Raw genomic sequence first — 23,424 nt, forward strand, 5'->3', positions numbered from 1 at the left:
CTTATGAGTCCCTAAAGCAGATATATATAGTAAATTCCTCGACCCTTAATCATATTTTTTGAGTCTTACTTTTCTTCCACTTGTATAATTCCAACAAATGGCTGCTTAAAGAAGAAAGATTAATGGAACCCACATACTTACTAATATAAAGTGAATGCTTTAATAAGAGTTTCGGACGGGTTGTTGCAATGACTTGCGGGTGAGGAATAGTAGGTGGTCAGTTTATATTATGAATGCTTGGAGTGTGAACTTCATGTACCTCAAAAAAGTTCACTGATGCATAAATTAAAGCGCAGCAGGGGCCGCACTCCGAAATACCGAAAGCATTGTCATGTATCTTAAAAGGCTAAGGAATTGGATGAGAGATTCGGCTTTCTACTGGGCAATGAGTTTCTCTTGCTCACCAGAAATGCTTTAATAAGCAAAAGTTAATGGGCTTTATTACTTAATCGTTTGCATGATTTCCGAGGACAATTTCTAGCATTCTTATGGCAAGTCTGCTTTCTTATATAGACAAAGCATACAAATTATTTGAAACATAAAGAGAAAGGGAGAGAGAACAAAAGTAGAATATACTTCAATATGCGATCAAATATAAAGATTTTGAGTGAGTGAGAGGCTAATCCCAGTGCTCGAGTGAAGGCCAACACCCTTTCAACCTTTCCTTCATCCTTCGAGGGTTGAGGGCTGCTTTGTGGTCCTTCGAGGTAAGCGCTTTGAGGTTGACATCATTAGAGATTGAAACAAAGACTAGCCGCCTATCATTTCTCTTCATTGCACCAATCTCTTGGAATCAAATCTTTGGACCTAAAATCCACCGTTTTTACCGCTTAGGATTTACAGTTTAAAAATTCATTGGTTGATTAGTGGCTGGGTTTAACAAAGGGTAGAATCTCAGCCTCGGAACAGAAATCCAAAATTATCAAAGGTACCTTTAACTTGTCCTACAGACAAACTGAACTCCATTAACATCTACATTTTTATGTAACTTTATTTACTTCATTTTTTAATTTAATATCACATAAACATATCTTACATCTTTCTCTCTCTCTCTCTCTCTATATATATATATATAGTCCTCTATGTTTCGTTTCTTTCTTGTCACTCGATTTTATTAATGCATCTTCCAATTTAACGGCTCTTTTTTTCTCTTTTACCAGTTGTACAAGGAACCTTATGATTCCTTCCTTGTTTCTTGCTCTATTATGAATAGAAAGGCAGTTTTGACCCGACTTCTCCCCCGAGGTGCGACCAAATGAAACCTTTGGAGGACGGTCAGGTTTGTCGGAGGGCTGAGCGCCTTTGACTGATCTAGTTTGGACCTTAGACCGAATCTGGCTGAATTCGTGTTTGGTGAGAAACAAAGTCCCATCAAAATTTGTCCGATATTGACCGATCGATCTAGTAACATACCGTACCAGAAAAAGAGAGCAGCCTAACTCAACAATTTATACCCAACCCTCAGCCTTTCAATAGCCGGCTGGATATTAAGTCTAGCTCGAGTCAGTCAGCATACCATGCCCGGAGCTCAGGTCGACCCCGCCTGCTTTGGCTCGATTGTAGTAAAACATACATAAAATAATATTTTATAATGTATAAATATAACTAATTATACTAAAAATATATATGTTTAACTAAAATAATATTTTTAATAAGCTGCTGAGCTAACTTAACATAGCCCGGTAACTTATCAAATCGACCTGACACCTAAACTTAGGACTCGAACCCGAATCAAACCGAGTACTCATCTAATATCGGGCCAGATGCCCACCCTTGCATATCAGAATTAAAATCAAACGTCTCCCCAACTAAGCTATGTCACGTGAACATGAGAACCCAAATATCAACGTACATTTAATGCCGATTTACTAAAGAAAAAGGACATACTTGAGCTACTTTTCACGTGAATCACCTGACGCATACGAAAAGGGTGATAGGCAACTTAATTTCAAATAAGCTTAGCCGCCGCGGCTAGACTCAGGCACAGGTTTGAGCCTGGGCCCAAAAAAATGTGATTCAGGTTGGCACGACTTGTTATCGGGCCGGCCCGAGTGGACCCGATAAGCTCGGATCAGGTCTCATAATGATTGTTGTTAATTTTTGTATACATTTATAATATTTTATTACCATTTTTATGTATTATTTTATATTAAAAATATTTTTTAAATGTATCGGGTCGGGCCTACCCGGGTCTGACTCGTTATCGGGCCAGCCTTGGCCCGACTCGTTATCGGGCCGGGCCGGCTCAATGCTCAGGCTTAATTTCAAGACGAAAAGAAAAGCTAAAAAATGTTTTAATGTAATGTAATCAGTAATTGAAATTGATGGTAAAAGAGAAATGTGAATCAGAAGATCCTGAACTAAGTTCAAGCAATGCCATTGTACTGGTTAGGCTTTTTTCTGGGTAGTGGTGCGCCGGAAAGTTTCCCAGTCGGAGACCGGAAATCCGACCCTTACAAAACAAAAGAGTAAGTAAAGATGTCGACGACTTGAAGGGTTAAAAGATGCTCCAGTACAGATCCTTGACTCAGACATATAACCATAGATGGAGAAACAGCTTGGGAGGCATAATTTCAGGCGCACTTTCTGCTTCCCCACAACTTTTGATGGTACTACTACTATCCAAAACTCAAACTCAAACTCAAACTCAAACTCAAGCTTGGCTTGAACTTGAGTCGAGCTCCATAGAACAAGCTCGAGCTCGATTTGACTATACAACATCAAACTCAAGCACAACTCGCTTAACTCGTCTAGCTCATTTCTATTAGCTCGTCAGATTTCTTTGAACTTGTTTAACTTGTCTAACTAATGCAACTATGATGAACTAATTTTATGTAGTGGAGCTGAGCTAAGTCGAACCGAGTTTAAACATGTCAAGTTCTTACAACTCAAACTCGACTCACTTAACATTTTGAATATAAATTTAAACCCAAGCTAGCTCGAGTCGAGCCTGAGTTGGCTCGACTGGTTGTGCAGTTGTTGCTGAAACTCTTCATGAGTTAACTGTATATTTGATTTTACGAACTTTAGAAAGGAGAGGGATCTCAATTGGAAGTGAAATCCCTATCGGGAATTTGTATGCCCAATTAGCTCTTCATGTACATTTGATCTAACATTCTCATATTTTGAGACTCATGAATTTAAAATCTGACTCTCTGCCGTGATCTTGAATTAGATTTTTTTTGTTTTATGCAAAAAGTAAATGAGGATGTCAAGTCCGAATCTTTATGTTTTGACTTAAAATCCTCAGTTTGATAAATTATAGATTTTAATATACATTTTTTTACCGAACTTGAACCAGATGAATGCCGATTCCGTAGTTGAAGAGCCTAACAATACAACAAAAGAAAACCAATAAAATATTTTTACTGCTTAAGGAGTCATAGCGATGAAAATTTCTTATAGAACCAGGATTACCAGGCGCCATCAATTCCTCTTCCCCCTACCTTGTTCACCACTTTTGCTCTCTCCTCTCTTTTGTTTCTTAATTTTCAAGGATTCAAAGCTAGGACGGAAACCGATCGGAATGCTGAAAAAACAGAGACGAACCGGAAAATCCCAACTACGACTTGGGAATCGCGGCTTCTCCTGCCGACTGTGACAAAAAATTCGATCGAAGACGTAGTAGACGACCCTAGCTAATCCAGAAAGAGATGGAGGACCAGGGGAAGACGCGAGATATTCGGATGGTGGCAGCAGCATGGGATCTTTGTCGAGGTCTTCTCTAACTCCCGAATTTTTTATTTTTATTTTTGTCCCCATCGATCGACCAACCGTCGCATTGACGTTGTACTGCAGTTTCGCCATTAATTCAGATGACCCCATACAGATATTCTCCCATATGATTGAAAAGGTGAAGGAAAGGGAGGAGCTAAGAGCCATGCCAAGATGTCGGTGGCATGCCTTCATCTCAGTAACCTTTTCCCAATTGGGGATCTGTTGTTAAGTAAGCATTCACCACATCATGTTAAAAGGATATGCCACATCGTTTTGAGAGCTTGTCTGCGTTCTTCAATGGCTATAATTTGGGCACTTCGAGAGTTACAAATAGTGATTCGATTCATTTAACCAAGCAAGTTTTCAACTTTGTTTGGCTGTAGGATTCAGACTTTGATGCCTTCCTGCTACCACTTCGCTTCTATTTGCAGCACTAATGGCAGATGGTATGCACGACATGTTGGTTTCCTCCACATTCAGCGGCATGGGATCTTTATCGAGGTCTTCTCTAGCTCCCAATTTTTTTTGTTTTTGTTTTTGTCCCCATCGATCGACCACCCGTCGCATTGACGTTGTACTGCAGTCTCGCCATTAATTCAGATGACCCCATACAGATATTCTCCCATATGATTGAAAAGGTGAAGGAAAGGGAGGAGCTAAGAGCCATGGCAAGATGTCGGTGGTACGTCTTCATCTCAGTAACCTTTTCCAAATTGGAGATCTGTTGTTAAGCATTCACCATATCATGTTTAAAGAATATGCCACATCGTTTTGAGAGCTTGTCTGTGTTCTTCAATGGCTATAATTTCGGCACTTCCAGAGTTACAAATAGTGATTCAATTTATTTAACCAAGAAAGTTTTCAACTTTGTTAAGTTGTAGGATTCAGACTTTAATGTCTTTCTGCTACCACTTTGCTTCTATTTGCAGCACTAATGACAGATGATATGCACCAACATGCTGGTTTCCTCCACATTTATGTGTGATGTGTTGTTGTTGAGAAGTTCAACTGCTCTTGGCCCTGCCACCATGGTTTTTCTTTGCTTGTGGACAAGCCATGGCACCTTAAGTATTTGTTTTTTTCATTGATTCAACTGTGTTAGGCAGATCTGCTGATGATTAGAGGACTATATTTCTTTTGTGGGGGCTTACTGTTTTTTCTTTGGGTTCTATAATTTCAGAACAAAGAGACAGACCACTTTTTGTAATTTTATAATAAAAGTCATGCTCTTCATAAAAGGAATCAAATGGGGTCCTCAAGTAAACTTACTATAGTCTCAAACACAGAAAAAATGAGCTGCAATTTTTTCTAAACATCATTCTGTACTCATACAAATCCTTATCTTTCTTTGCTTTTGTCAGTTTATAATGTTCATAACACAAAAAATGGTATTTTATCTAAGAATTGTATTTTCACATACCAACTGCAGTTCTTATTATTTTGCACATAGAGATTAAGCGAATCCCAACCAATTAGTGTGTCATAAAAATGTATGTGGATATGGTCTCAAGGGGCATAGCGTAGCTGGTCGAGCTAGGGGCCTGTATTAAGGCAGGTCTCTAGTTCGATTCCCGTGGGCACTATGTTCCTGTGTCTTAAGACGGTAGGGCGTGGCACCCAAGCTGAAGGGTGTACCGTTGCTATCGCTGACACCGACGCAGCTCAGGACTCCAAAGGCAGGGAGAATGGGGGGGCCTTCGGGCCTTTTTCAGACGGTGGGTTTCATATAACCTTAAATTAACCAACAAATGACTCCTAATTTGTGCTGAGCCCGTGAAAATTTTGGCCAGCTAGCTAATCAAATGCAAGAAGTATAGTGTGTTTGAGAAGATAAAAAATCACGCAACAAGTGTATTGTGCTTGAGAAGGCAAGAAATTAGGCAAGAAATTAAGGCAAACAAGCAGACAAGTTTGAACTTTCACATCAAGCGTGAACAATGTGTGCAAAGGCCTATTAAACGTTATCTTGATGTTGGTGACGGAAGGTCTAGTCATTGAGAATATCCAGAATGGTGCCATCTATGTCGCTTTCAAAGCCATCTTGACTACTTTTCCCTCCAGAAAAAAATATCTCACATGCAGACAGTAGCAATCAGCATTGAATTATATACGAAACGCCAACTCACATTGAATTGATGCATAACTGGTGGTTGAGTGTCTCTTCTTCTTCTTCCTCCTCTTCTTTTTCTTCTTCTTTTTTTTTCTCTCTCTCTCTCTCTCTCTCCAACCAGCTTGCGGGGTAGCTCTGGTAGGACTTATGGCACCAGACAATGCATCTCATGTTCGATTCTTATAGGCATTATATATTAGTAAAAAAGATGAAGATGGTGTCATGCGGATTAAGGACCACGGTTGTAGTTGTGCCCCCCTTTCCCTCCCTCCAACTCTCTTTAGTGGTGGAGCCGGAAAATTTTGGTTGAGGGGAAGTAATCGACCTCTCGCTTGAAAGAATGAGTGATTACAGGGCATTAACTCAGGTCTGGCCTGGGCACCACATGCAGCTGGACGTAGCTGTACTTATCTCTAGCTTAATCACATGCAAGATTTCAAGAGCTGGCGTGGGCCACTGCCCACGCCAATCACACAGTAGCTCCGCTACTGGCTCTCTCTCTTGTAGGTTCCATGCTGGCATTGGCTTATATATAGTTGACAACCATGAAATTGAACAGCGATTGGTCTATTATCAACCGCTGCCCCGACTAATTGTATGTGCCAAATCTTTGACTTGCATCCTCTAACATTAAATTTTATATCTTCATGCCGGCCGGCCACCTGACTTGTAAATGTGGTTGCACCTCTTATTTTCATGAAATGTGATGCATAGGAAATGAAGGGCATTCTCAATGTTCATATAAATATTTATGAGCAAAAAGATATGGTCAAAATATTCAAATATTTAAAAAAGATTTATGTGCAAAGATGAAAAATTTCATGTAATTACTAGTGTGAATTAAATGACAAACGGCTCTCATGATTATATGCATCAATAGATCATCAAGTTTATGTATGTTTCTTGGATATTTTGCCATAAAGAGACACTTTTGATTAACTATTCTTTGTTTTTTTTTTTTGTGCAATTTGCTTTGGTATGTGTGACACTAGAAGTTTCCATACCTTAAGGACAAATTCCAGCCTGAAATTTTCTTAGAGTATGTGTGACTACCATTGATCATCTAAGATTCACAAAAATCAAGATTCATGAATTTAATTTAAGATCAGACTCTCCCCCTCCAAAACTAGACCTATTAAATTGTTCATCCAAAACGTAAATCCAAATCTACTTGCGATGTTTAGTTTCATGAGCTATAGATTTTAGAGTAGATCTTTCACCGCATAACAAAAAGAATGGCATGTGAGATCCATGGATCTAAAATATGAGGTTAACAAACATAATATATATGATGTTTCAATAATCTGAGATGCTTGAATCCACAGCCATGAAAGTCTGCTTTGGATTTTAAACGCAGCGAGAAATAGTGAGGCTAATATACCTCTAAGTACATATTATTGTTCTCAAAGAGCGTGACTTAGAAATTTATTTACATATTGGTTATCTCTAATTACCATTTGCATATTCATATATTGAGCCCCTCGATCATTTACTTAACGTCCTTCAATTATTTTATTATGTATTTGAAAGTCTTAAGTTTTCTTTTGGGCAAGCGTCCCTCAGCCAAAAAATTTAATTAGCACTGCCACTATATTGCATGCAATTTGACAGGTTTCGTCTCAATCAGATGGGCCAGGTTGGTCTAGTATCTTGCCAACATTAAATTATAAGGTGCTCTTCTAGGAATATATATATATATAGAGAGAGAGAGAGAGAGAGAGAGAGAGAGAGATTGTCCTTTTTTTATCACAATTTCTCCGCAGGTTTTAGAGTTTGATCATACTTGGGTATGCATATCTCAGTATACTAAGCTGGTAGATGTCTATTTATTATCTTAATAATTTCCTGAGGATAAATTTATTTTTCAGATTCTGCCGTAACTTTCAATAACTTGAGTTAAATGTTTTCTTCTAAGTGCATGACAATTTGCATAATTTCCTTTAAAAAAGCACTTTCTTTCCCTTAGTTGCAATGAGTAGCTGCCCAAAAATAATGTCAAGTAACTCAAGGAAAGAAACAAGTTATAAACATCATCCTAGGAAGCAAATAAGTGAGATCTTAATTAGCAATATAAATATTTTAAGTGGTTAATTAACAAATAAATTTATTGACCACCGGCTTCATTTCCTATATGGTAAATCCATACGCCAAGAAGCTTAACCGATAATTGTATTTAGGTCCGACATGCATTAATTCAAATCCGAATCCAAGTCCAATTTTCTTAATTAACTATATCAAATTGTCTTATTACTAAGTAAATGCATATCTAATCAACATAACTTCTTTTGAAATCGTTAATCACTAGTTTGGATTATATAAAACGGTAGATGCTACAAACTAGAATGTCTTAATCTATGTTACAGTGGAATCACATTCTACCTTCTCTTCATTCTTAAGGAAAAGGGACCTTTCAAGGACCAAAATGCACACTTAAATGGCTCATTGGCCCATATTGATTTGATAATAGAAGGCATGCATAGTAGTCGTCATTATCTTGCACTGTGAAGATATCTCCAAGTTTTCCTCAGACTTGTATGCATCTTTTGGATTCATTCTCCCATTGGAACAATATAATATTGGCTAAATTATGAAGTTGATGGCCTATGATTGGCTTAAATATGGATCGCGGCTTCTAAATCTGATTCATGAGCACATAAATTTTGAATTTTTCATAAAAAAGGTCACGTGGATGGATTTAGTACACCAATTTAGTGAGTATCAGCGTGCACATGATAATTTAGGGAGAATATGAGACAATGGCTGCCTTTGTCCATCATCGTAATGATTTGATAGTTTTCCTTTTTTGCCAAAAAAATATCATTCATGAGATCGATTCATATGAAATGGTTAATAATGAGCCCTAGTCTGATTTTTATGAAATAATAATGCATAATTCATACTTTGAACTGGGATATGGGAAAATCGATATGGAACAAAATTAATATCTGATTAAGAAATCAGATTGGATTTGGATTTGGATTTAAAAAATGACATCTGATCAGATTCAAAATTGGATTTGGATTCAAGTATACATAAATGTTCGATCGGATTTAGATTAGATTTATATTAAATAAATATCATATAAGGGTAGGCGCCGGGCAGGGCCGCCGGCGGGGGCCCGGCACCCTTTTGGGTGCGGCCCGGCCCGGGTCCGTGCTTGAAAAACCCGGGCCCGATGGGCCGACCCGAAAATATATTTTATATGAAAAAATTATTTTATACTTTTTTATTATATCCAGGCCGGGCACGGCTCAGGTTTTGGGTATCAGGCCTGGGACCTGATTTTTGACATCGGACCGACTCGATGCCTAAACCTATTTTTTAATGCTATTACATTTTGAAAATCTGCAAAATTCAGATTCAAATATAAATGTAAAAATTGAATTCTAATCTGATTCGGATTGTGGAATCAATTTTTGGGTTTCGAATTTGGATATGACTTATTTTTGTTCATATTTGAATTTGAATCAGAATATATGAATGTCCGAAAAAAATAGATACGGTTAAGGGTATTATCCATTGACATCTCCTACCGGTTCATATGAGATAATCCCCTCATCTCTCACAGGCCGTTTGGTACAAAGAACAGTGTGTCCTTGGAACACGTGTCCATATTAGTGTTTCAAAAAATATAAAGTTCAACTATCGCTAGCATGCAATTGTTGGATCCAAAAATAATGACATCCATGATACTACATCATGTTTTCTGGAACAAAATTGTGTCCTAAGTGTTTTAAGAACATGGTGTTTCCAAATCATATTTTAGGTCAGCATGGCCATTGGAAGTTAAACCCATATGAATAGATTTGTCATAATTCATTTACTTAATCTGAACCTATCTTCAAGTCACTGGAATGTGTCCAGCTAAATACAAGAAGTGAAAAACCATAATTTTCTTTAACATCCCTTTCTATGTCTCTTATATGAGTAGCTTATTATAAGTTTTCTGATTTTGCTTTTATTTACATAATGGTGGTCATGATGTAGGTCATGTCTTTAACAGGTCTTCACTAGGCTGGCCCAGGTGGCTTAGTATAGCAGGTCGGGTGGTTATGTGAGTGAGAATCTGGTCAACAGTTTGATTCCTATGCGCACTAAATTCTTGGATTTAATAAGTACAACTCTCTAGTCATTAGGTGTACCATAGATCCGCCCAGGTTCCAAAATAGGTTTAGACCTTCGAGGCAGTAGAATGGATGGGGGGGTTTTGTCACTCTTATAGGACGTTGGAATGAAATATTTCTCCTGCCCACCTAAGTAGGTTGGCCACTTTTGAATTCTCTGTAGACCCATGCACATACATCTATTGATTGTTAAGAACGCATTAGGCTCTTCGTTCATGAACCATGAGAGAAAAAAAAAAGTCTTGTAAGACATATTTAGTGAATGTGTATGGCGAACTATTAATATCCCCAGCTCCAAAAGAAGTTTTTTTTAATTATTATGTCTATCGGGTCCAAATAACTTCCACATTTTGGCTTTGACCATTGAATCTTGATCATCCTTTTTGTCCTTGCACTAGAGATGAAGGTAACTGATTGCTTATAAATATGCAGAAATGCAGAAATGCAGCTTAATGAATCTGGATAATACACACCATATGTATATCAACATGCAGTATTCCTCTTCTTCTCAAGGTTCAGGTTTTGGGCTTCCCAAATCAGGCCAGAGTTGTGGCTATTACAGCTCTCATGTAAATTGTGGAAAGGATTTAACAGACACACACGAAACAAATACCAGATAAGAAGAACGTAGTGTTTTGTTCCTAAAATCATCAAACGGTGGACAAGAAACACCATTGTCCATGAGAACAAGACAAAAGCGTAATGGACAGGATGTCATGTTTGTTCTGTCTTAGTGGACAGCAATCAAACGACCTCTAAGGGAACATCAGGCTCGAGACATTCCAAATCTAAAAAGGTGAAACCAAATAGCTAGTTCAATCAGTTACAAGGAGATGGAAGGCAGCAAAAGCCGGGCAAACCAATCCTATGGTCCTTGGATTGATTAATCTTCCAGTTGTTATTTTATAAACTTGAGGGGCATAATGTAGTTGGTGAGACTAGAAAAATGGTGAAAGTTTGGTACTTAGTTTGATTCTCATAGGCACTATTCTTATGAACTGCAAACAATAGATGCATGATGCTCTAATTGATACGTATACCTCTCCTTACCAAAGTTTTGAAGCATCCTAGCCCAGGGAGTAAGGGAAAAGAAGGAAGGTCTGCAGCCTCCTTGGGGTATCGCCACTAATAGTCTCAACTTATTGTCTGGTATATAAAATCTGATCTAGACAATGAATTTTCAAGGATTTAGTTTGGTACCATTCAATTATGCATCAATTTATGTGCTTAGGCTCCTGAAAAGAAATGCATAGATCCATTGGAAACCCTAAACCATAAACCCCAGCATAATCTAAAGACCCGTCAGATGCAAACGGTATCGGAAGAGAGGATCATGAATAACAGATTAAAAATAAGTGCTGGCCAGTAGCCCAAAGATATTCGTTTAGGAGTTGTTCGTTCAGAAATACAAGTGCACTAGACTAACGATGTTGAGAACACTTTGGTCAAGAACAAAAGAAGACCATGTCCAAAGGACATTTTGTTCTTTTGTTCGTTGTTTGGTTAGCTGGTTGATCAGCATTCCCCTCACATGCTGTCAAGCATTTGATTGCATTATCATGATAACAAAGTTCTCGAAATATTTGATTCAAAGTTGATAAAATCTTTCTGTAATCCTGCTGTTTGTTTACCAAAGAGGTCCTGTTGATACCGTGAAACATGCTTTGTTTTCTCAATCAAAAACCCGTCATCCACAACTGTTATATATATAAAAAAAAGAACTTCTCTATTGGAGAGTATTGATACGTATCAGCTCCTTGCTAATGCAATACAGGTCCAGTCATGCCAGTTTATATATTTATGCATTCTTATTTTAAAAATTACTTTAACATATGCTAATTATGCTTAATTTTAAAATAAAAATAAGGCAACATGGGTCGATAGAGAATGATATGTTCATATTGATATATCATGGCAGTGAACAAATCAATATATACACCAACATTCGTATTTAAAATGTTGATCGGCAACCTCATACGACATACTCGAGGGGTGATAGCGTACTGGGCGGCAAAGTGGTATGTCACCTTTGAGGACTCAGGTTCGAGTCTTAGAGTGGTCACTGTCACGTCCTATTATGCTCTACCTCTGAACAGTAAAAAAAAGTTTCGAAGCATGCTCTTTGAAACCCAAGGGGGTAGACACAACCTCTCTTAGGGGCGGTGGAATGAACCACTCACCCTTAAAAAAAAAAAAACCTCATACAACATAAGTAAAAAAAAAAACTATTATTTTTAATAAATGTAAGTAAATTTTATTATTACATATCACATGCTTAAGTTGTAATTACTTGTGGTAGAACCTTTGTTTCTTAAAGAGGTGATTGACAACGCTATGTTAGTGTCGCTAAGGGGGTTTGGTGCAACGGTTAGAGCAGGGGCTGGTGCAACGGTTAGGGCGGAGGTTGGTTGGTGGCCAGTTTCTTTTCCAAATGTTCGGGGCATCAACTCTTTATTATAAAAAAGGAAGGTACCTTAGGAGAATAAGGGGTTGGATTTGAACTTTGGCTCTTTTCTGAGTAGTAGGATCAAATACTCCTCCTACTCATCCAAACAATACTATGTTAATGTTCCTATCGTCGAAGATCTCTTAAGAGTATAATTGTTTCCCCATGGATATGAGAACCAAATGGGATAGTTATTGTGGACAACCAACGTTTAATCACTGTTTTGTAGTCATGAGACTCACTATTTAAACAAGCAGTGGAAGAGATGATTGCTACTCTAATTCATGATCAACTCCACAACTAAACTACGAAGAATTGAACGGAATGAGAAACAAAATGAAAATAAATGTAGAAGGAGAAAGGGAAACTCAAAGAAAACTTAGGGTTTTCATTCAAACGAAGACTGATGTAGGCTAAAACATGGATCCACGGATCTAGATCCAGAACAAAGGAACAATAAATAAATCCTAAAATATTAAACTGGATCTCATGCCTTCAACTCCTGCATCACAATCTAAGGCTATGCTTGACAGCTTTGAATATGAGATCCGAGGTTGATCTCAAAATCGCGTTTGATAAAATCCACTGCTGAAGTAAACAGTGGACTAAAGATTGACATTATATTATAAAAACCATGGGTATTGGATCCATGTGGAAAATTAATTAGTGGTAGCCTCGAATCTCAAGTAAGAGTCTATCAAACATGGCCTAATTAGTTTTTTTTTTTTTTGGTGTTATCTTTGTAAGTCATGTCAGTCTAAACTCACTAGTTGGGAGTTTCTGAATCAGACTTAGTTTAGACATTGAGGGGCTTCTTGTTGTCAAGAAGATAGAAAAACTTTGTTAATCATTGAGATATTTAAGCTTTTAATTTTTAATACTATGTCCAATTCTAAGATGATTTAAGAAATGTTCTTGGAATCATACAGTTGAAACACTACGTGAGTGTTTTAGGAATTTGCGTTAAAGATTTGAAACACTATGTAAGTGTTCTTATGAATTTGCGGCTAAAAGATTTGAGCATGAATTTTGAGCATATTCATGAACATGAGCCCGTTTTGCTGTTTTCTAAAAGGGTCAACTTGAGAGTAAAAAAGTTTAAAATTTTACGTGTTTATCACTCATGCCAATCCATTTTTCCTATTAACTATATAACAGGAAGAAAGAGATGACATGGTAAACAAATAATGAGCGTAAGTAAACTCTGATGGATGAGATTCAGATTGAATATCGGATTGAACTACTTCAGAAAAGTCAGATACATAAGTTTAACATCCAATTAAGAACTTAACTAAGATTCTAATTTGGAAAATGACAACCGGATTCCAATTCAAATTCAAGTTTAAATAAATATCAATGGAGTTCAGATTCAGTTTTAAATAAATATCATATTATCAAATATCCATACATTTCCAAAATCAATTTTAACATATATAATGTGATTCATGTTTAGTTGTATATTTAAAAAATCAAACTCATATTCAGATGTGAATATGATTCATATATGGCATAGACTTTTTTTGTTCGAGTGAAATCTAAATATGTGAATAATAAGGTAAGGTAAAGGGAACATCTGATTCAAGCACGATCCGTTTGCACTCCAATTTTGAAACGTAAGTACATCATCTATGTGGTTTAATCGACTGCCTTGTAAAATCTCTGCTTCCTTTTGTCACCAATGCATTAAATCTTTATTTTGTGATGCACCAAGCTAATTGATGATATTGGGTGAATGGGAAATGCCACCGTCTGAATGAAGACCAAAGTCATTCTCATTCCTCTCATCCTAGTGGCGTAGCCACATGGTGGTTAGTGTGGGCAGTTGCCTACACTAGCCTCACAAAATTAGTTTAATATATATCTCAAAAAAAATTAAAGATATTGGATGAGTACCATTTTTTTTCTATTCCTTTTTTAGAAGTACCATAAATTCATGGTGTTCTCCTATCCAAAAATTGCAAACACACATACTTTTGGCTTGTCTGATTTAGATATGAAAGAAAGCAAATCGTGACGAAAGAAACCACGTGATGGTTAGAAACATGGGAGAATCTTAAAGACATCATAGTAAGAAAAAGTATGTCCACTTATCCAAGGGATTGAATTTAAAACTTTAAAATTTATTTGATGTCAGCATTATCTTCATATTCTTGATGAACAAAACAAACTTCAAGAAAAAAAAACCATTAAAATGACTTCTCCAAGACAATAGATGCATGAAAAACATACAAAACGCAAAAAGAATACCCAATTTGGCTTAATTTCAAGTTCTTAGGTGATACATGTATAAAACGGTTTCTGATACGAATTTTGATCCATTTTTTGTTACTTTAATTCTAAATGTGAGGAGGCTAAGCAAATCCAATCTCTGGAACACGCAAACCCCCTTTCAAGGTTTTTATAATGTGGGTTCTTCTTTTAAAGGAATCAATTCAAGATCGACATGTTCCAAGTTCGTACTTTTGCAGATTAAAGCCACAACCGACGAACCGTATGTTCTCACGTTGTATACGCTACCCAGAATAGGAAAGACTAAGAGAGAGAGAAAGAGAAAGCAGGAAACGTCCAGGAATCCGTTTTACTGCTTTGGAATGACGACCTTCTCGTCATCTATTCGCTTCCGTTCTTCGCGAGACCAAGAGGGAGAAGGAGAGAGAGCCAAGCTTTTTTGGCATCAGAAAAGAGAGAGGAAAACAAAGAAGTTGGGAGCAAATGATGAAAGAAGAGGGAACGCAGGGGGAAGGGAGGCGATTCAAGGTCAGGCAGAAACTTGTGGCTCACAGACTCAAGGTACGCCTTTTGGTGGCCTTCCTATGTTCCAGATTTGCTGTGATTCTTCGTGTTTTCTCTTTTCTGCAATGTTGGTGCATCTGTTTTTTGGTCATGAGTGGTTCTGAAAGGGCCACTGCTTTCTTTCTTCCTTTCCGGCTGGTCGGGGACGATGGTGTAGACGAAAGAAATATTGTCGAAGCAGGCGAAAAGAATAGCGGAGCAAGCCGAAGAACATGAGCGCCTCATCAATAAGGTTCCCTTTTCTTTGTTCCTTCGTCCATTTCAACTTCCCTTATCAGGCTTTGTGTTTTTGAGTTGTTTTAATATATGTGGAGGCTTTGTGTTTTTGAGTTGTTTTAATATATGTGGAGGCTTTGTGTTTTTGAGTTGTTTTAATATATGTGGAGGCTTTGTGTTTTTGAGTTGTTTTAATATATGTGGTCATCCTTTTGGTGATCGGCAATCGCGGTGGCATCATGACATGCAGGTTACTCATCTTCTTGGGGTGCTAGGATTTGGTGCCTTTTGCTTCCTGTTGGGATCCAGTAAGTTTGATCCTTCGTTAACTTTGTTGACACCTCTTATTATTTTCGCCATTGTTTCTCTCTGTTTTTAATTTTGTTCAGATATACAGGGCCGCAGGATTCTCCTTATGTGTATTGTGTCTTCTACGTCACGTTTGTCCCGCTAAGGTGGATATACTATCGGTTCAAGAAGTGGCATTACTACCTTTTGGTTGGTCTCCTTAGTACCTCCGTTACTGGTTCAAGTAATGTGATATTTTCTTCTTTTAATCTTACCCTTGTTCAAATATGTGGTCGTTCGATTGGATGTTGCACCGGAACATCTATTTTCTTAAGACTGGAGAGCGGCAGAAAGAATGAACGAATGAGAAGAAATGGGTACCGATTGGCGTATGCTTGTGGACTGTAGTTCTTCCTTTATATGTAAAATCAAATTGCGTTTAAGCAGAGCGAGCTTAGCAACTAAAATCATGTGACCTTTCTTTTCTATTTGTTTTCTTTATGAGAAACTTGATGTTATTTTGTTCTTTCTTTCAAGTAAGAAATGAAGTGGACAAGTTAGTTACGTCCTCTTTCCTTTAACTTGGGAGTTTCCACGTTGGAAAGATGACCACTGTGAAGTAGGAAGGTTAATATTTCATATCTTCCAAACATTATCTATGCGAGCTCATCTGCCTTCTTATGGATTTCTCAGCTTCTGTACAGGAGGGTACTTTTTAGTTTTTATCCTTTTTTTGTTTATTTGATTTCTGTTAGGACTAATTTTCCTACGTCACGGCTCTTACAAGTTTAGAATGGGAACCTAGTGCGATTGGAGAGCACTTTATTCTGTTAACCAGCAGTTATAAGAGTTTCCCCCCTGTCAAAATTCTGGGGGACATAGCAGATCAAGTGAAGTTCCTAGCTTGTAGAGTATCATAAATTTGTAATCCATTAGTTAAAATGACATTATATTGAAAAAACCAATTTAGCAACATAATTAGAAAGCTCGGTTGAAATATAAGCATATTCTTGGCCTACAGGCTACAACTAATCAATCAACATGGCTGGATAACAAACTTTTTGTTTAAACACAAATATGAAAATCGATCTATCTCTTTTGCATTTTGTTCTTATTTTGGGAAGTGGTTGTAGTATATCCAAGTGGCTAGTGTACCCCTTTTGAGTCTGACATAGGTGAAAGAGCACATTACAGAATATGTAACTAGTCCATCTCACATGATGAGGAGTAATTGCCATGTATACTTTATTTGTCAAAACCATGTTTGGCATGACCTTGTTACAGTTTTATCACTTTATGCCAGTGTCATGCAAATAAGCATGAGATAAATATTGGGATGATTGTCATTGTAACCAGTGACTTACACCTATTACACACTTTTTCAAGGGTTGCTGAAATAATGTCTCTGGATGCCTGTGTGTATGTTAACAATGTCAGGAGAACAACATTATTAAGTTATATGTACATATGTATATTGGTGCATCTGCACTTATGCACATGTAGATGCAATGGAAGGAAGGAGTTAGATAACATGGTTGTACACATTGACATGAGCATGTGGTTTTTATGGCATACTCTCTTGTTTGAACCTAACATTCCTTAAAGCAATTACTAAAGCATTCCTGATATGTTCCTACAATTTGCTCCACATTCAAGCAAGTAAAAATTGATGCCATAGTCAGGTTATGTTGACAAAAGCCTTTTAGTAGGGTCAATTTGGATGTCTAGTTCTTTAATGAAGAATTAAGTTGTCATCCATTTGACCAAACTTGTTGCTCCATATCCTTTTTATTGCTATAAGTGGAAAACCTGGTGAGTTTAATCTTTTAGACACCTTGTTTTTAATCCCCATTTTTTATATGGAGACCAAGTGTTCAATTCTTTGTGAGAGGCAAGGACTAAAATTTCTGGTTAAGGTTTTCTATCTGGCATGCCAGGCACATTATACATTATAGAGCTGGATATTCTTCTATGATCTATCTGCTGGAGCACTTACAACTTACTCCCCTTTGGTAAAATTTTCTGTTCTTTCCCCTTTTCAGTGAAATGATGTAGTTTTTATAAACGTTGCAGGATTTTTGCTACTATGCAAATACGATCTTCCTATTTATGCTGCTTATGTGTCCAAGAAGTGAAAAGTTTTTCATGGTTTGCTTTTCTTTTGCAGAGGTGGGTACATTCCTTTGATTTAGTGATGTCCTATTTGTAATCAAAACACTTTTGATGGACTTATTATCTTCTGGGTGCTGTTATAGGGACCACTAGCCTGGGCTTTGATTGTTTGGCGTTGTAGCCTTGTTTTCAGTTCGCTGGACAAGCTTGTCAGTGTCTTGATCCATCTTTTACCTGGTAAGACTCATCCTATTGTCATTACAATTATAGCTATAGGCTACAACAAATTTCTGAAAGTGGCTGTTATAGCAGTGGTTGCATGGGTAAGAGGCAGGTTAATACCAATGTTGTTGCCAATTGCGGTATTCCTTACTCAAGTAATATCTACGTTGTTAAGGGCTCACTTAGGCGTGGACTAAGCATGAGTCCAGACCCATCGCCTGAGTCCACCACTTGGGCGATGGGACATGTGTTGGTGCCTAGGCTGGTGCTTAGGCTCACCTAGGCTGACGCTTAGGCTCACCTATGCTGGCCTAGATGCCAACACGCCTAGTCCATGAAAAAGTGAAAAATCACCTTTTTAATTGAGTATATATTGTTGTGTACTTAATTGAGTAGACATTGTTATGTACATGTTAGTATGGTTATGTACTTATATGTATTGTTACGGTTGTGTACTTATATGTATACTATTGTGTACTGTTAGTCTTTTTTATTATAGTTTGGCTTTCTTTAAGTACAGATGGATTAAAGCCTCCTTGCAAGATTTACATTCCTTCTTTTAGAGATTAGATTTAGTTTTTTTTTTCCTTGTATTAGATTAAATTTAGTGAGTAATGTTAAACTTCTTCTATTGATTTTGCATTTTCAATGAAGTCAACAATTAATTTTTGATTGTTTAAGTTGATCATGCTTGTTATATTACTTCTCTCCACATTTCAAGTATTAGTAATAGTTAATCAAAATAACTTGACATATTAACATAACTAAAAAAAATTGGTTGTCTTTTTTGCCTAGGCCTGCCTAAGGCCAGCCTAGGCACTAAGCCCTGCTGCCTGGGCGCCTGACAACATAGAGTAATATTCTGTCAGGATATCTACAATGAGTATTGAAATTATGAACAAACTAAACCTCTCTGTATCCTTAGATTTCAAGATAATAGCTTCTGCCTGTCATGAGGTTAGATTGTCTCTATAAATAAACTTCCACACTAACAATATTATTTGGAGCATGTTGTGGCCATATACTTAGTTGAGTTTCACAGCCTTTTTAGCTAATTAAGTATAGAATCTCAATCTATAGTAAAGCCGTAAAGGTAATATGGCTTTACAGAGGTTTTGTTTGGTTCTTTGTTTTCCTGCTTCTATGTCTCACGAAATATCTTCATCCTGCAGTCTCAGTTAGAATCTAGGAGCTTTACTTCTTAGGGTAATGAATTTCTAGCTCATTTCTTTCCCAAGTTCTCTATGGGGAACTTTGGATTTTCAAGATTTCTGATGAGTATCTGCTGTAGGCCTTTCTTGATGACATAGCCGAAAGGAACAATTGTGCAGCTCATGATGATGAAATAGTGTTGATTCCCTTTAAATTCATGAAGCTAATGTTTGAACTAAAAGATTATCTTTTCATGATGAAGTTAATGTTTGAACTAAAATATTATCTTTTGATGTATTGATGAATTTAGGCAAGTTCATGATTTGGAGAATTTGGTTTTCACAAAATCTGGAGGCCAGAGATGACTTGGTTACTTGTCAATTGTCATTTAATGTCAACATTCTTCTATTCATAATTCATGAAAACAAATTATGTGATAAACTCGAAGGCAGTATAAGTACCCAGCCAATTTTCGAAATGTTTTCTAAAATATAAATTGAAAGCATATTAAAAAGACTGCCTTTTTCATGATTTTCCCAGTTAATCTTGTCATGAATGAGTATTTTCTCCTGGAGGACTTCATCCACCCTATGTATGCTAACATTTCTTTTGTTTATGTAACCGGTCGCTGATATAGGTTTTACCAAGGGCAGAATTGGCTTTCTAGGGATTGATTTTGGGTCAAGTCTTCAGTTTCTAAAGAGTTTGACATAACCACGAGAAGGTAGGTGCAAGAGTTTAGAGAAGGGAAATCGGTAAACTAAGTCCTCTGGCTTGAAGTTCCCTTTCTCCTCCTCCAACCATGGCTGTTTGACATCTTTTATCACTAAAGAAGAAGAAGTATCAGTAAAGATGCTAATATAAAATCCACTGATAACACACATGATAAATATGATGATGACCCATATCTTACTTAGTGGGGGTCAATACGCTTATCAAAATGATGTTTTACATCAGCCTAAGCTTTGATTCCATGGTACATTATGTTGTATTTTAAGATTTGATGTCCTACCAAAACTAATTTATTAGTAACACCAGGATTAATGAATCTTTCTCGAATTTCTCATAAGATATGAGAAAGTTTTACAGCCTATTGCTATGTGTATCTCTGCAATCCTTCTCTGTACAGTCTTGTGATTGTAATTGGTTAAGGTGAAGTGAAGAAAAGTGACGTTCTCAATATATTGAATATATGATACTCTTCTTGCTTATAGTATCAATGTCTCTATCTACATGTTGATACTATAACATCCAGTAATTGGATGAGCATTTAGTTGGGATGCAGGCAGGAAGTTAATCTTACCTTATTCTTGTGAGATGCTGGTTATTCACCAGGTTGACCCAGTAACATGCCCACCCATTCTGACTAGGGGAACTTGACCAAGTTTTGAACTTTCAATTGTTTTTTACTTGTCTTGCATATGAGTGAAACTTGTGCACAAGTAGGATAAATGTACAAATTTAGCCAGAGCATGAATCTATAAGAACTCTTACCATGCTGACAATTTCATCAGGAGGTGAGAAAAAGGTGTCCAGCTTGTGCTATTTTCTCCTCTCTTTTTTTCCCTACTGAGGTAAGGAAGAAAAAATGTCTTGCTACCTCAGCGTTTTCATGGATGTAATGCTGAAATACATGGGCCTTCAGAAGCCAGGTTGCCTGTACAAATTCCATTCTGTACTTGGTTAGATCTTAAAAGGCAAGGGATATATGCTGCTTTTGTTTGCATTATTTTTTTGTCAACTTCCTCAGAGTCGCACTGTGACACAGTCAGTGTACAGCTATAATCCTATGGCCATTTTATCATCTTATAAGAGGTTCTCCGGCCTTGGAGAAATTTTCATAGGGGCGTAAAAGTTGTATATCTTTTATGGGTTCAACCAAGGTAAAAAGAAATTTGTTAAAAGTGAGAAGTCTGACTTGTCACATGGATATGGATGCAGTAGTTGGATCAGATGGGATGTGGATACTTTTGGTACGACGCCATTTCCAAAACTTAGGATGTATAAACAAACTCTCTCTCTCTCTCTCTCTCTCTCTGCCTACTCATTATCTACAGACTACAGTATGCCATTTCATCTTCTATTCACTAATATCTTATTATTTAATATATATATATATATATATATATAAGGACTTTCAGATCATGAGATTCCTAATACTGTAGTTAACTTGCAGGGCTTGTGTTTTTCACAATACGCTGGTGGGATCCAAATATGATTGCAGGTATTCACCGTGATCAACAGGCTGGATATAGAACCGTGTGGCCTCATGTGGAGGATAAAAAGACCTTGTGGACATGGCTCTTTTTAGTCCCCCTGGTTGCTTACACTTTGTGGCAGGTTCTTTATTTTCTTATTGTTAATGTACTGAGACGGCAGCGATTATTAAGAGATCCAGAAGTCATGACATCTTACAGGTCTCTCCCTCTCTCCCTCTCTCCTCATGTGTGTAATAATTCATGTGTCTCAATTGTCATGGTGTTTTGGATATAATTGTTCAGAGAACTGTCAAAGAAGGCTAAAAAGGCCAATAATGTGTGGTGGAGACTCAGTGGATTGCTGGGGGATCAGAACCGTCTCCTCATGTATATTGTGCTGCAAGCTGCATTCACAGTGGCTACAACGGCTCTCACCGTTCCCATCTTCATGGTGTATGAGCTGCATGCGACCTTCCAAATTCTCAAGGTTTCTGCTGCCGTATGGAATGGTGGAAGCTTCCTTCTGGAGGTAATGCCTAGGCAGGTTGTTATGAAGGAGAAGAAGAAATTGGAGATGCAGCCCATCATGTGCTGTGAAACGAAAGATGCACAAAAGCAAGATGCTACCCAGAATGGTCCGCAAACAACCGAAGGCGCTGGTAATGCACAGAATGCTTTGGTGGACAGTTCCTAACCTTTTTGTACAAATACTTGCATAGAATTTTCTTTCTGTGGAAGAGTTTGTTGTACTTTGTTGTCTATCAATAGGTAATAGTTGATACAAAGCGTGCTTATTGTACAAGGCGTGCATGTGTCCTCCCTTTGGTTCCTTTATGTTGAAATTTGATAGGGAAGAAAAGTTGCTGAAGCGTTGGAAGACACAATAAAATATATACCTTGTGATTTTGTACCCCGAGTTTTTCCATGTCCTTAACTCGCATAAGGCATGTCATCCTTAAAACATGCTTGTTAGACGGACCTGTTCGGATTCTCTCCAGCATTGGAGGCATCTTTGAATGAGCAGACAAAATGCCTCTTAAGATGCATTTCATATGCTTTAAGAACTGTTGATGCGGAGGAAATTTTTTGTTTGCATTTTATACATGTAAAAGTTGCTCAGATATGATCTCCCTCAACTGTAGGGTCTATAGTTTAAAACATTAAAACCGTACCGTGCAAGAATAGACACATGGTCACTTAAGTGTGTCTCGTCTTAAACACATTGGACCTATACAATACTGATTTTGACTTGTGACAGCTTGGGGCACCCGCACGCTACCTGTTGAAAAACTATATATATATATATGTCATCGTTAAAAGTGCCATAAACGATTTCTCCATCATAAACAGTCCTTAATGTTCACGTAGCGGATTCCATTTTAGTGATAAGTTTTTAGTTTTTAATTATTTGACAGCATTTGACAAATTGAGATAGAAAAAAAGAAAAAAAAGTAGTAGATGCTAAGCAGTTACATTTTACCAGATAAGAAACAGTCTTTAACTTTTGATTTTTTTTTTAAATCTGACTGTTTAAGAGAAAACTTCTGATTTTTTTTTTAAATCTGACTGTTTAAGAGAAAAGTGTGTATACCAAATACTAGATAATAAAAATGATCCATCACTTTTTTCTTCTTGTTTTTCTCTCAATTGAATGTTACCACATAGCTAAAATTTAAAAAAAAAATCACTAAAAATATCATAAACCATTGTTAAACTGTGGTTAATACTTATATAATGATTCTTTTTTATCAATATATTTTTAATTTTTAACCATCTGCCAGCCAACATGTATATATATGTTCCCAATGTTCTGCTCTTGGCAATTTGATGAGTCTGTTCAACTTCAGTATGCGAATTTAACTGTCTTCCGTTTAACTAATCTGGGTGACACTCACTAGCAGAGACAGAAATCTGGGCTGGTGAGGGCATTAGTTCAATAACATTAATGTTTTAAGGGGCACTTATAATGTAAACAACCAAATACAAGAAATTATTAACATAAAAATAAGCAAAGTTTGTGAGGCTGGTGTGGGCAACTGCCCACAC

At 37.1% G+C, this 23,424-nt stretch overlaps 1 protein-coding gene across 1 annotated transcript; it reads left to right on the forward strand.

The window, feature by feature from the left end:
- The first annotated feature begins 14,933 nt into the window (after positions 1-14,933).
- Positions 14,934-22,288, forward strand: LOC116245880 (glycerophosphocholine acyltransferase 1). The gene is made up of 8 exons (XM_031617477.2): positions 14,934-15,187; positions 15,348-15,422; positions 15,657-15,714; positions 15,804-15,904; positions 17,768-17,863; positions 17,950-18,043; positions 21,357-21,597; positions 21,682-22,288. Exons 1-8 carry the CDS (start codon positions 15,110-15,112, stop codon positions 22,070-22,072), a joined length of 1,134 nt encoding a protein of 377 aa, XP_031473337.1. The 5' UTR covers positions 14,934-15,109; the 3' UTR covers positions 22,073-22,288.
- Positions 22,289-23,424: the final 1,136 nt, after the last annotated feature.

Source organism: Nymphaea colorata, chromosome 1, assembly GCF_008831285.2.
Source record: "Nymphaea colorata isolate Beijing-Zhang1983 chromosome 1, ASM883128v2, whole genome shotgun sequence".
Lineage (NCBI taxonomy): Eukaryota > Viridiplantae > Streptophyta > Magnoliopsida > Nymphaeales > Nymphaeaceae > Nymphaea > Nymphaea colorata.

Coding starts and splice junctions, on each gene's coding strand:
- LOC116245880 (XM_031617477.2), top strand. CDS start 15,110: ATGATGAAAGAAGAGGGAACGCAGGGGGAAGGGAGGCGATTCAAGGTC. Junction 15,423..15,656: donor ATGAGCGCCTCATCAATAAG/GTTCCCTTTTCT, acceptor CATGACATGCAG/GTTACTCATCTTCTTGGGGT. Junction 18,044..21,356: donor CTTGATCCATCTTTTACCTG/GTAAGACTCATC, acceptor GTTAACTTGCAG/GGCTTGTGTTTTTCACAATA.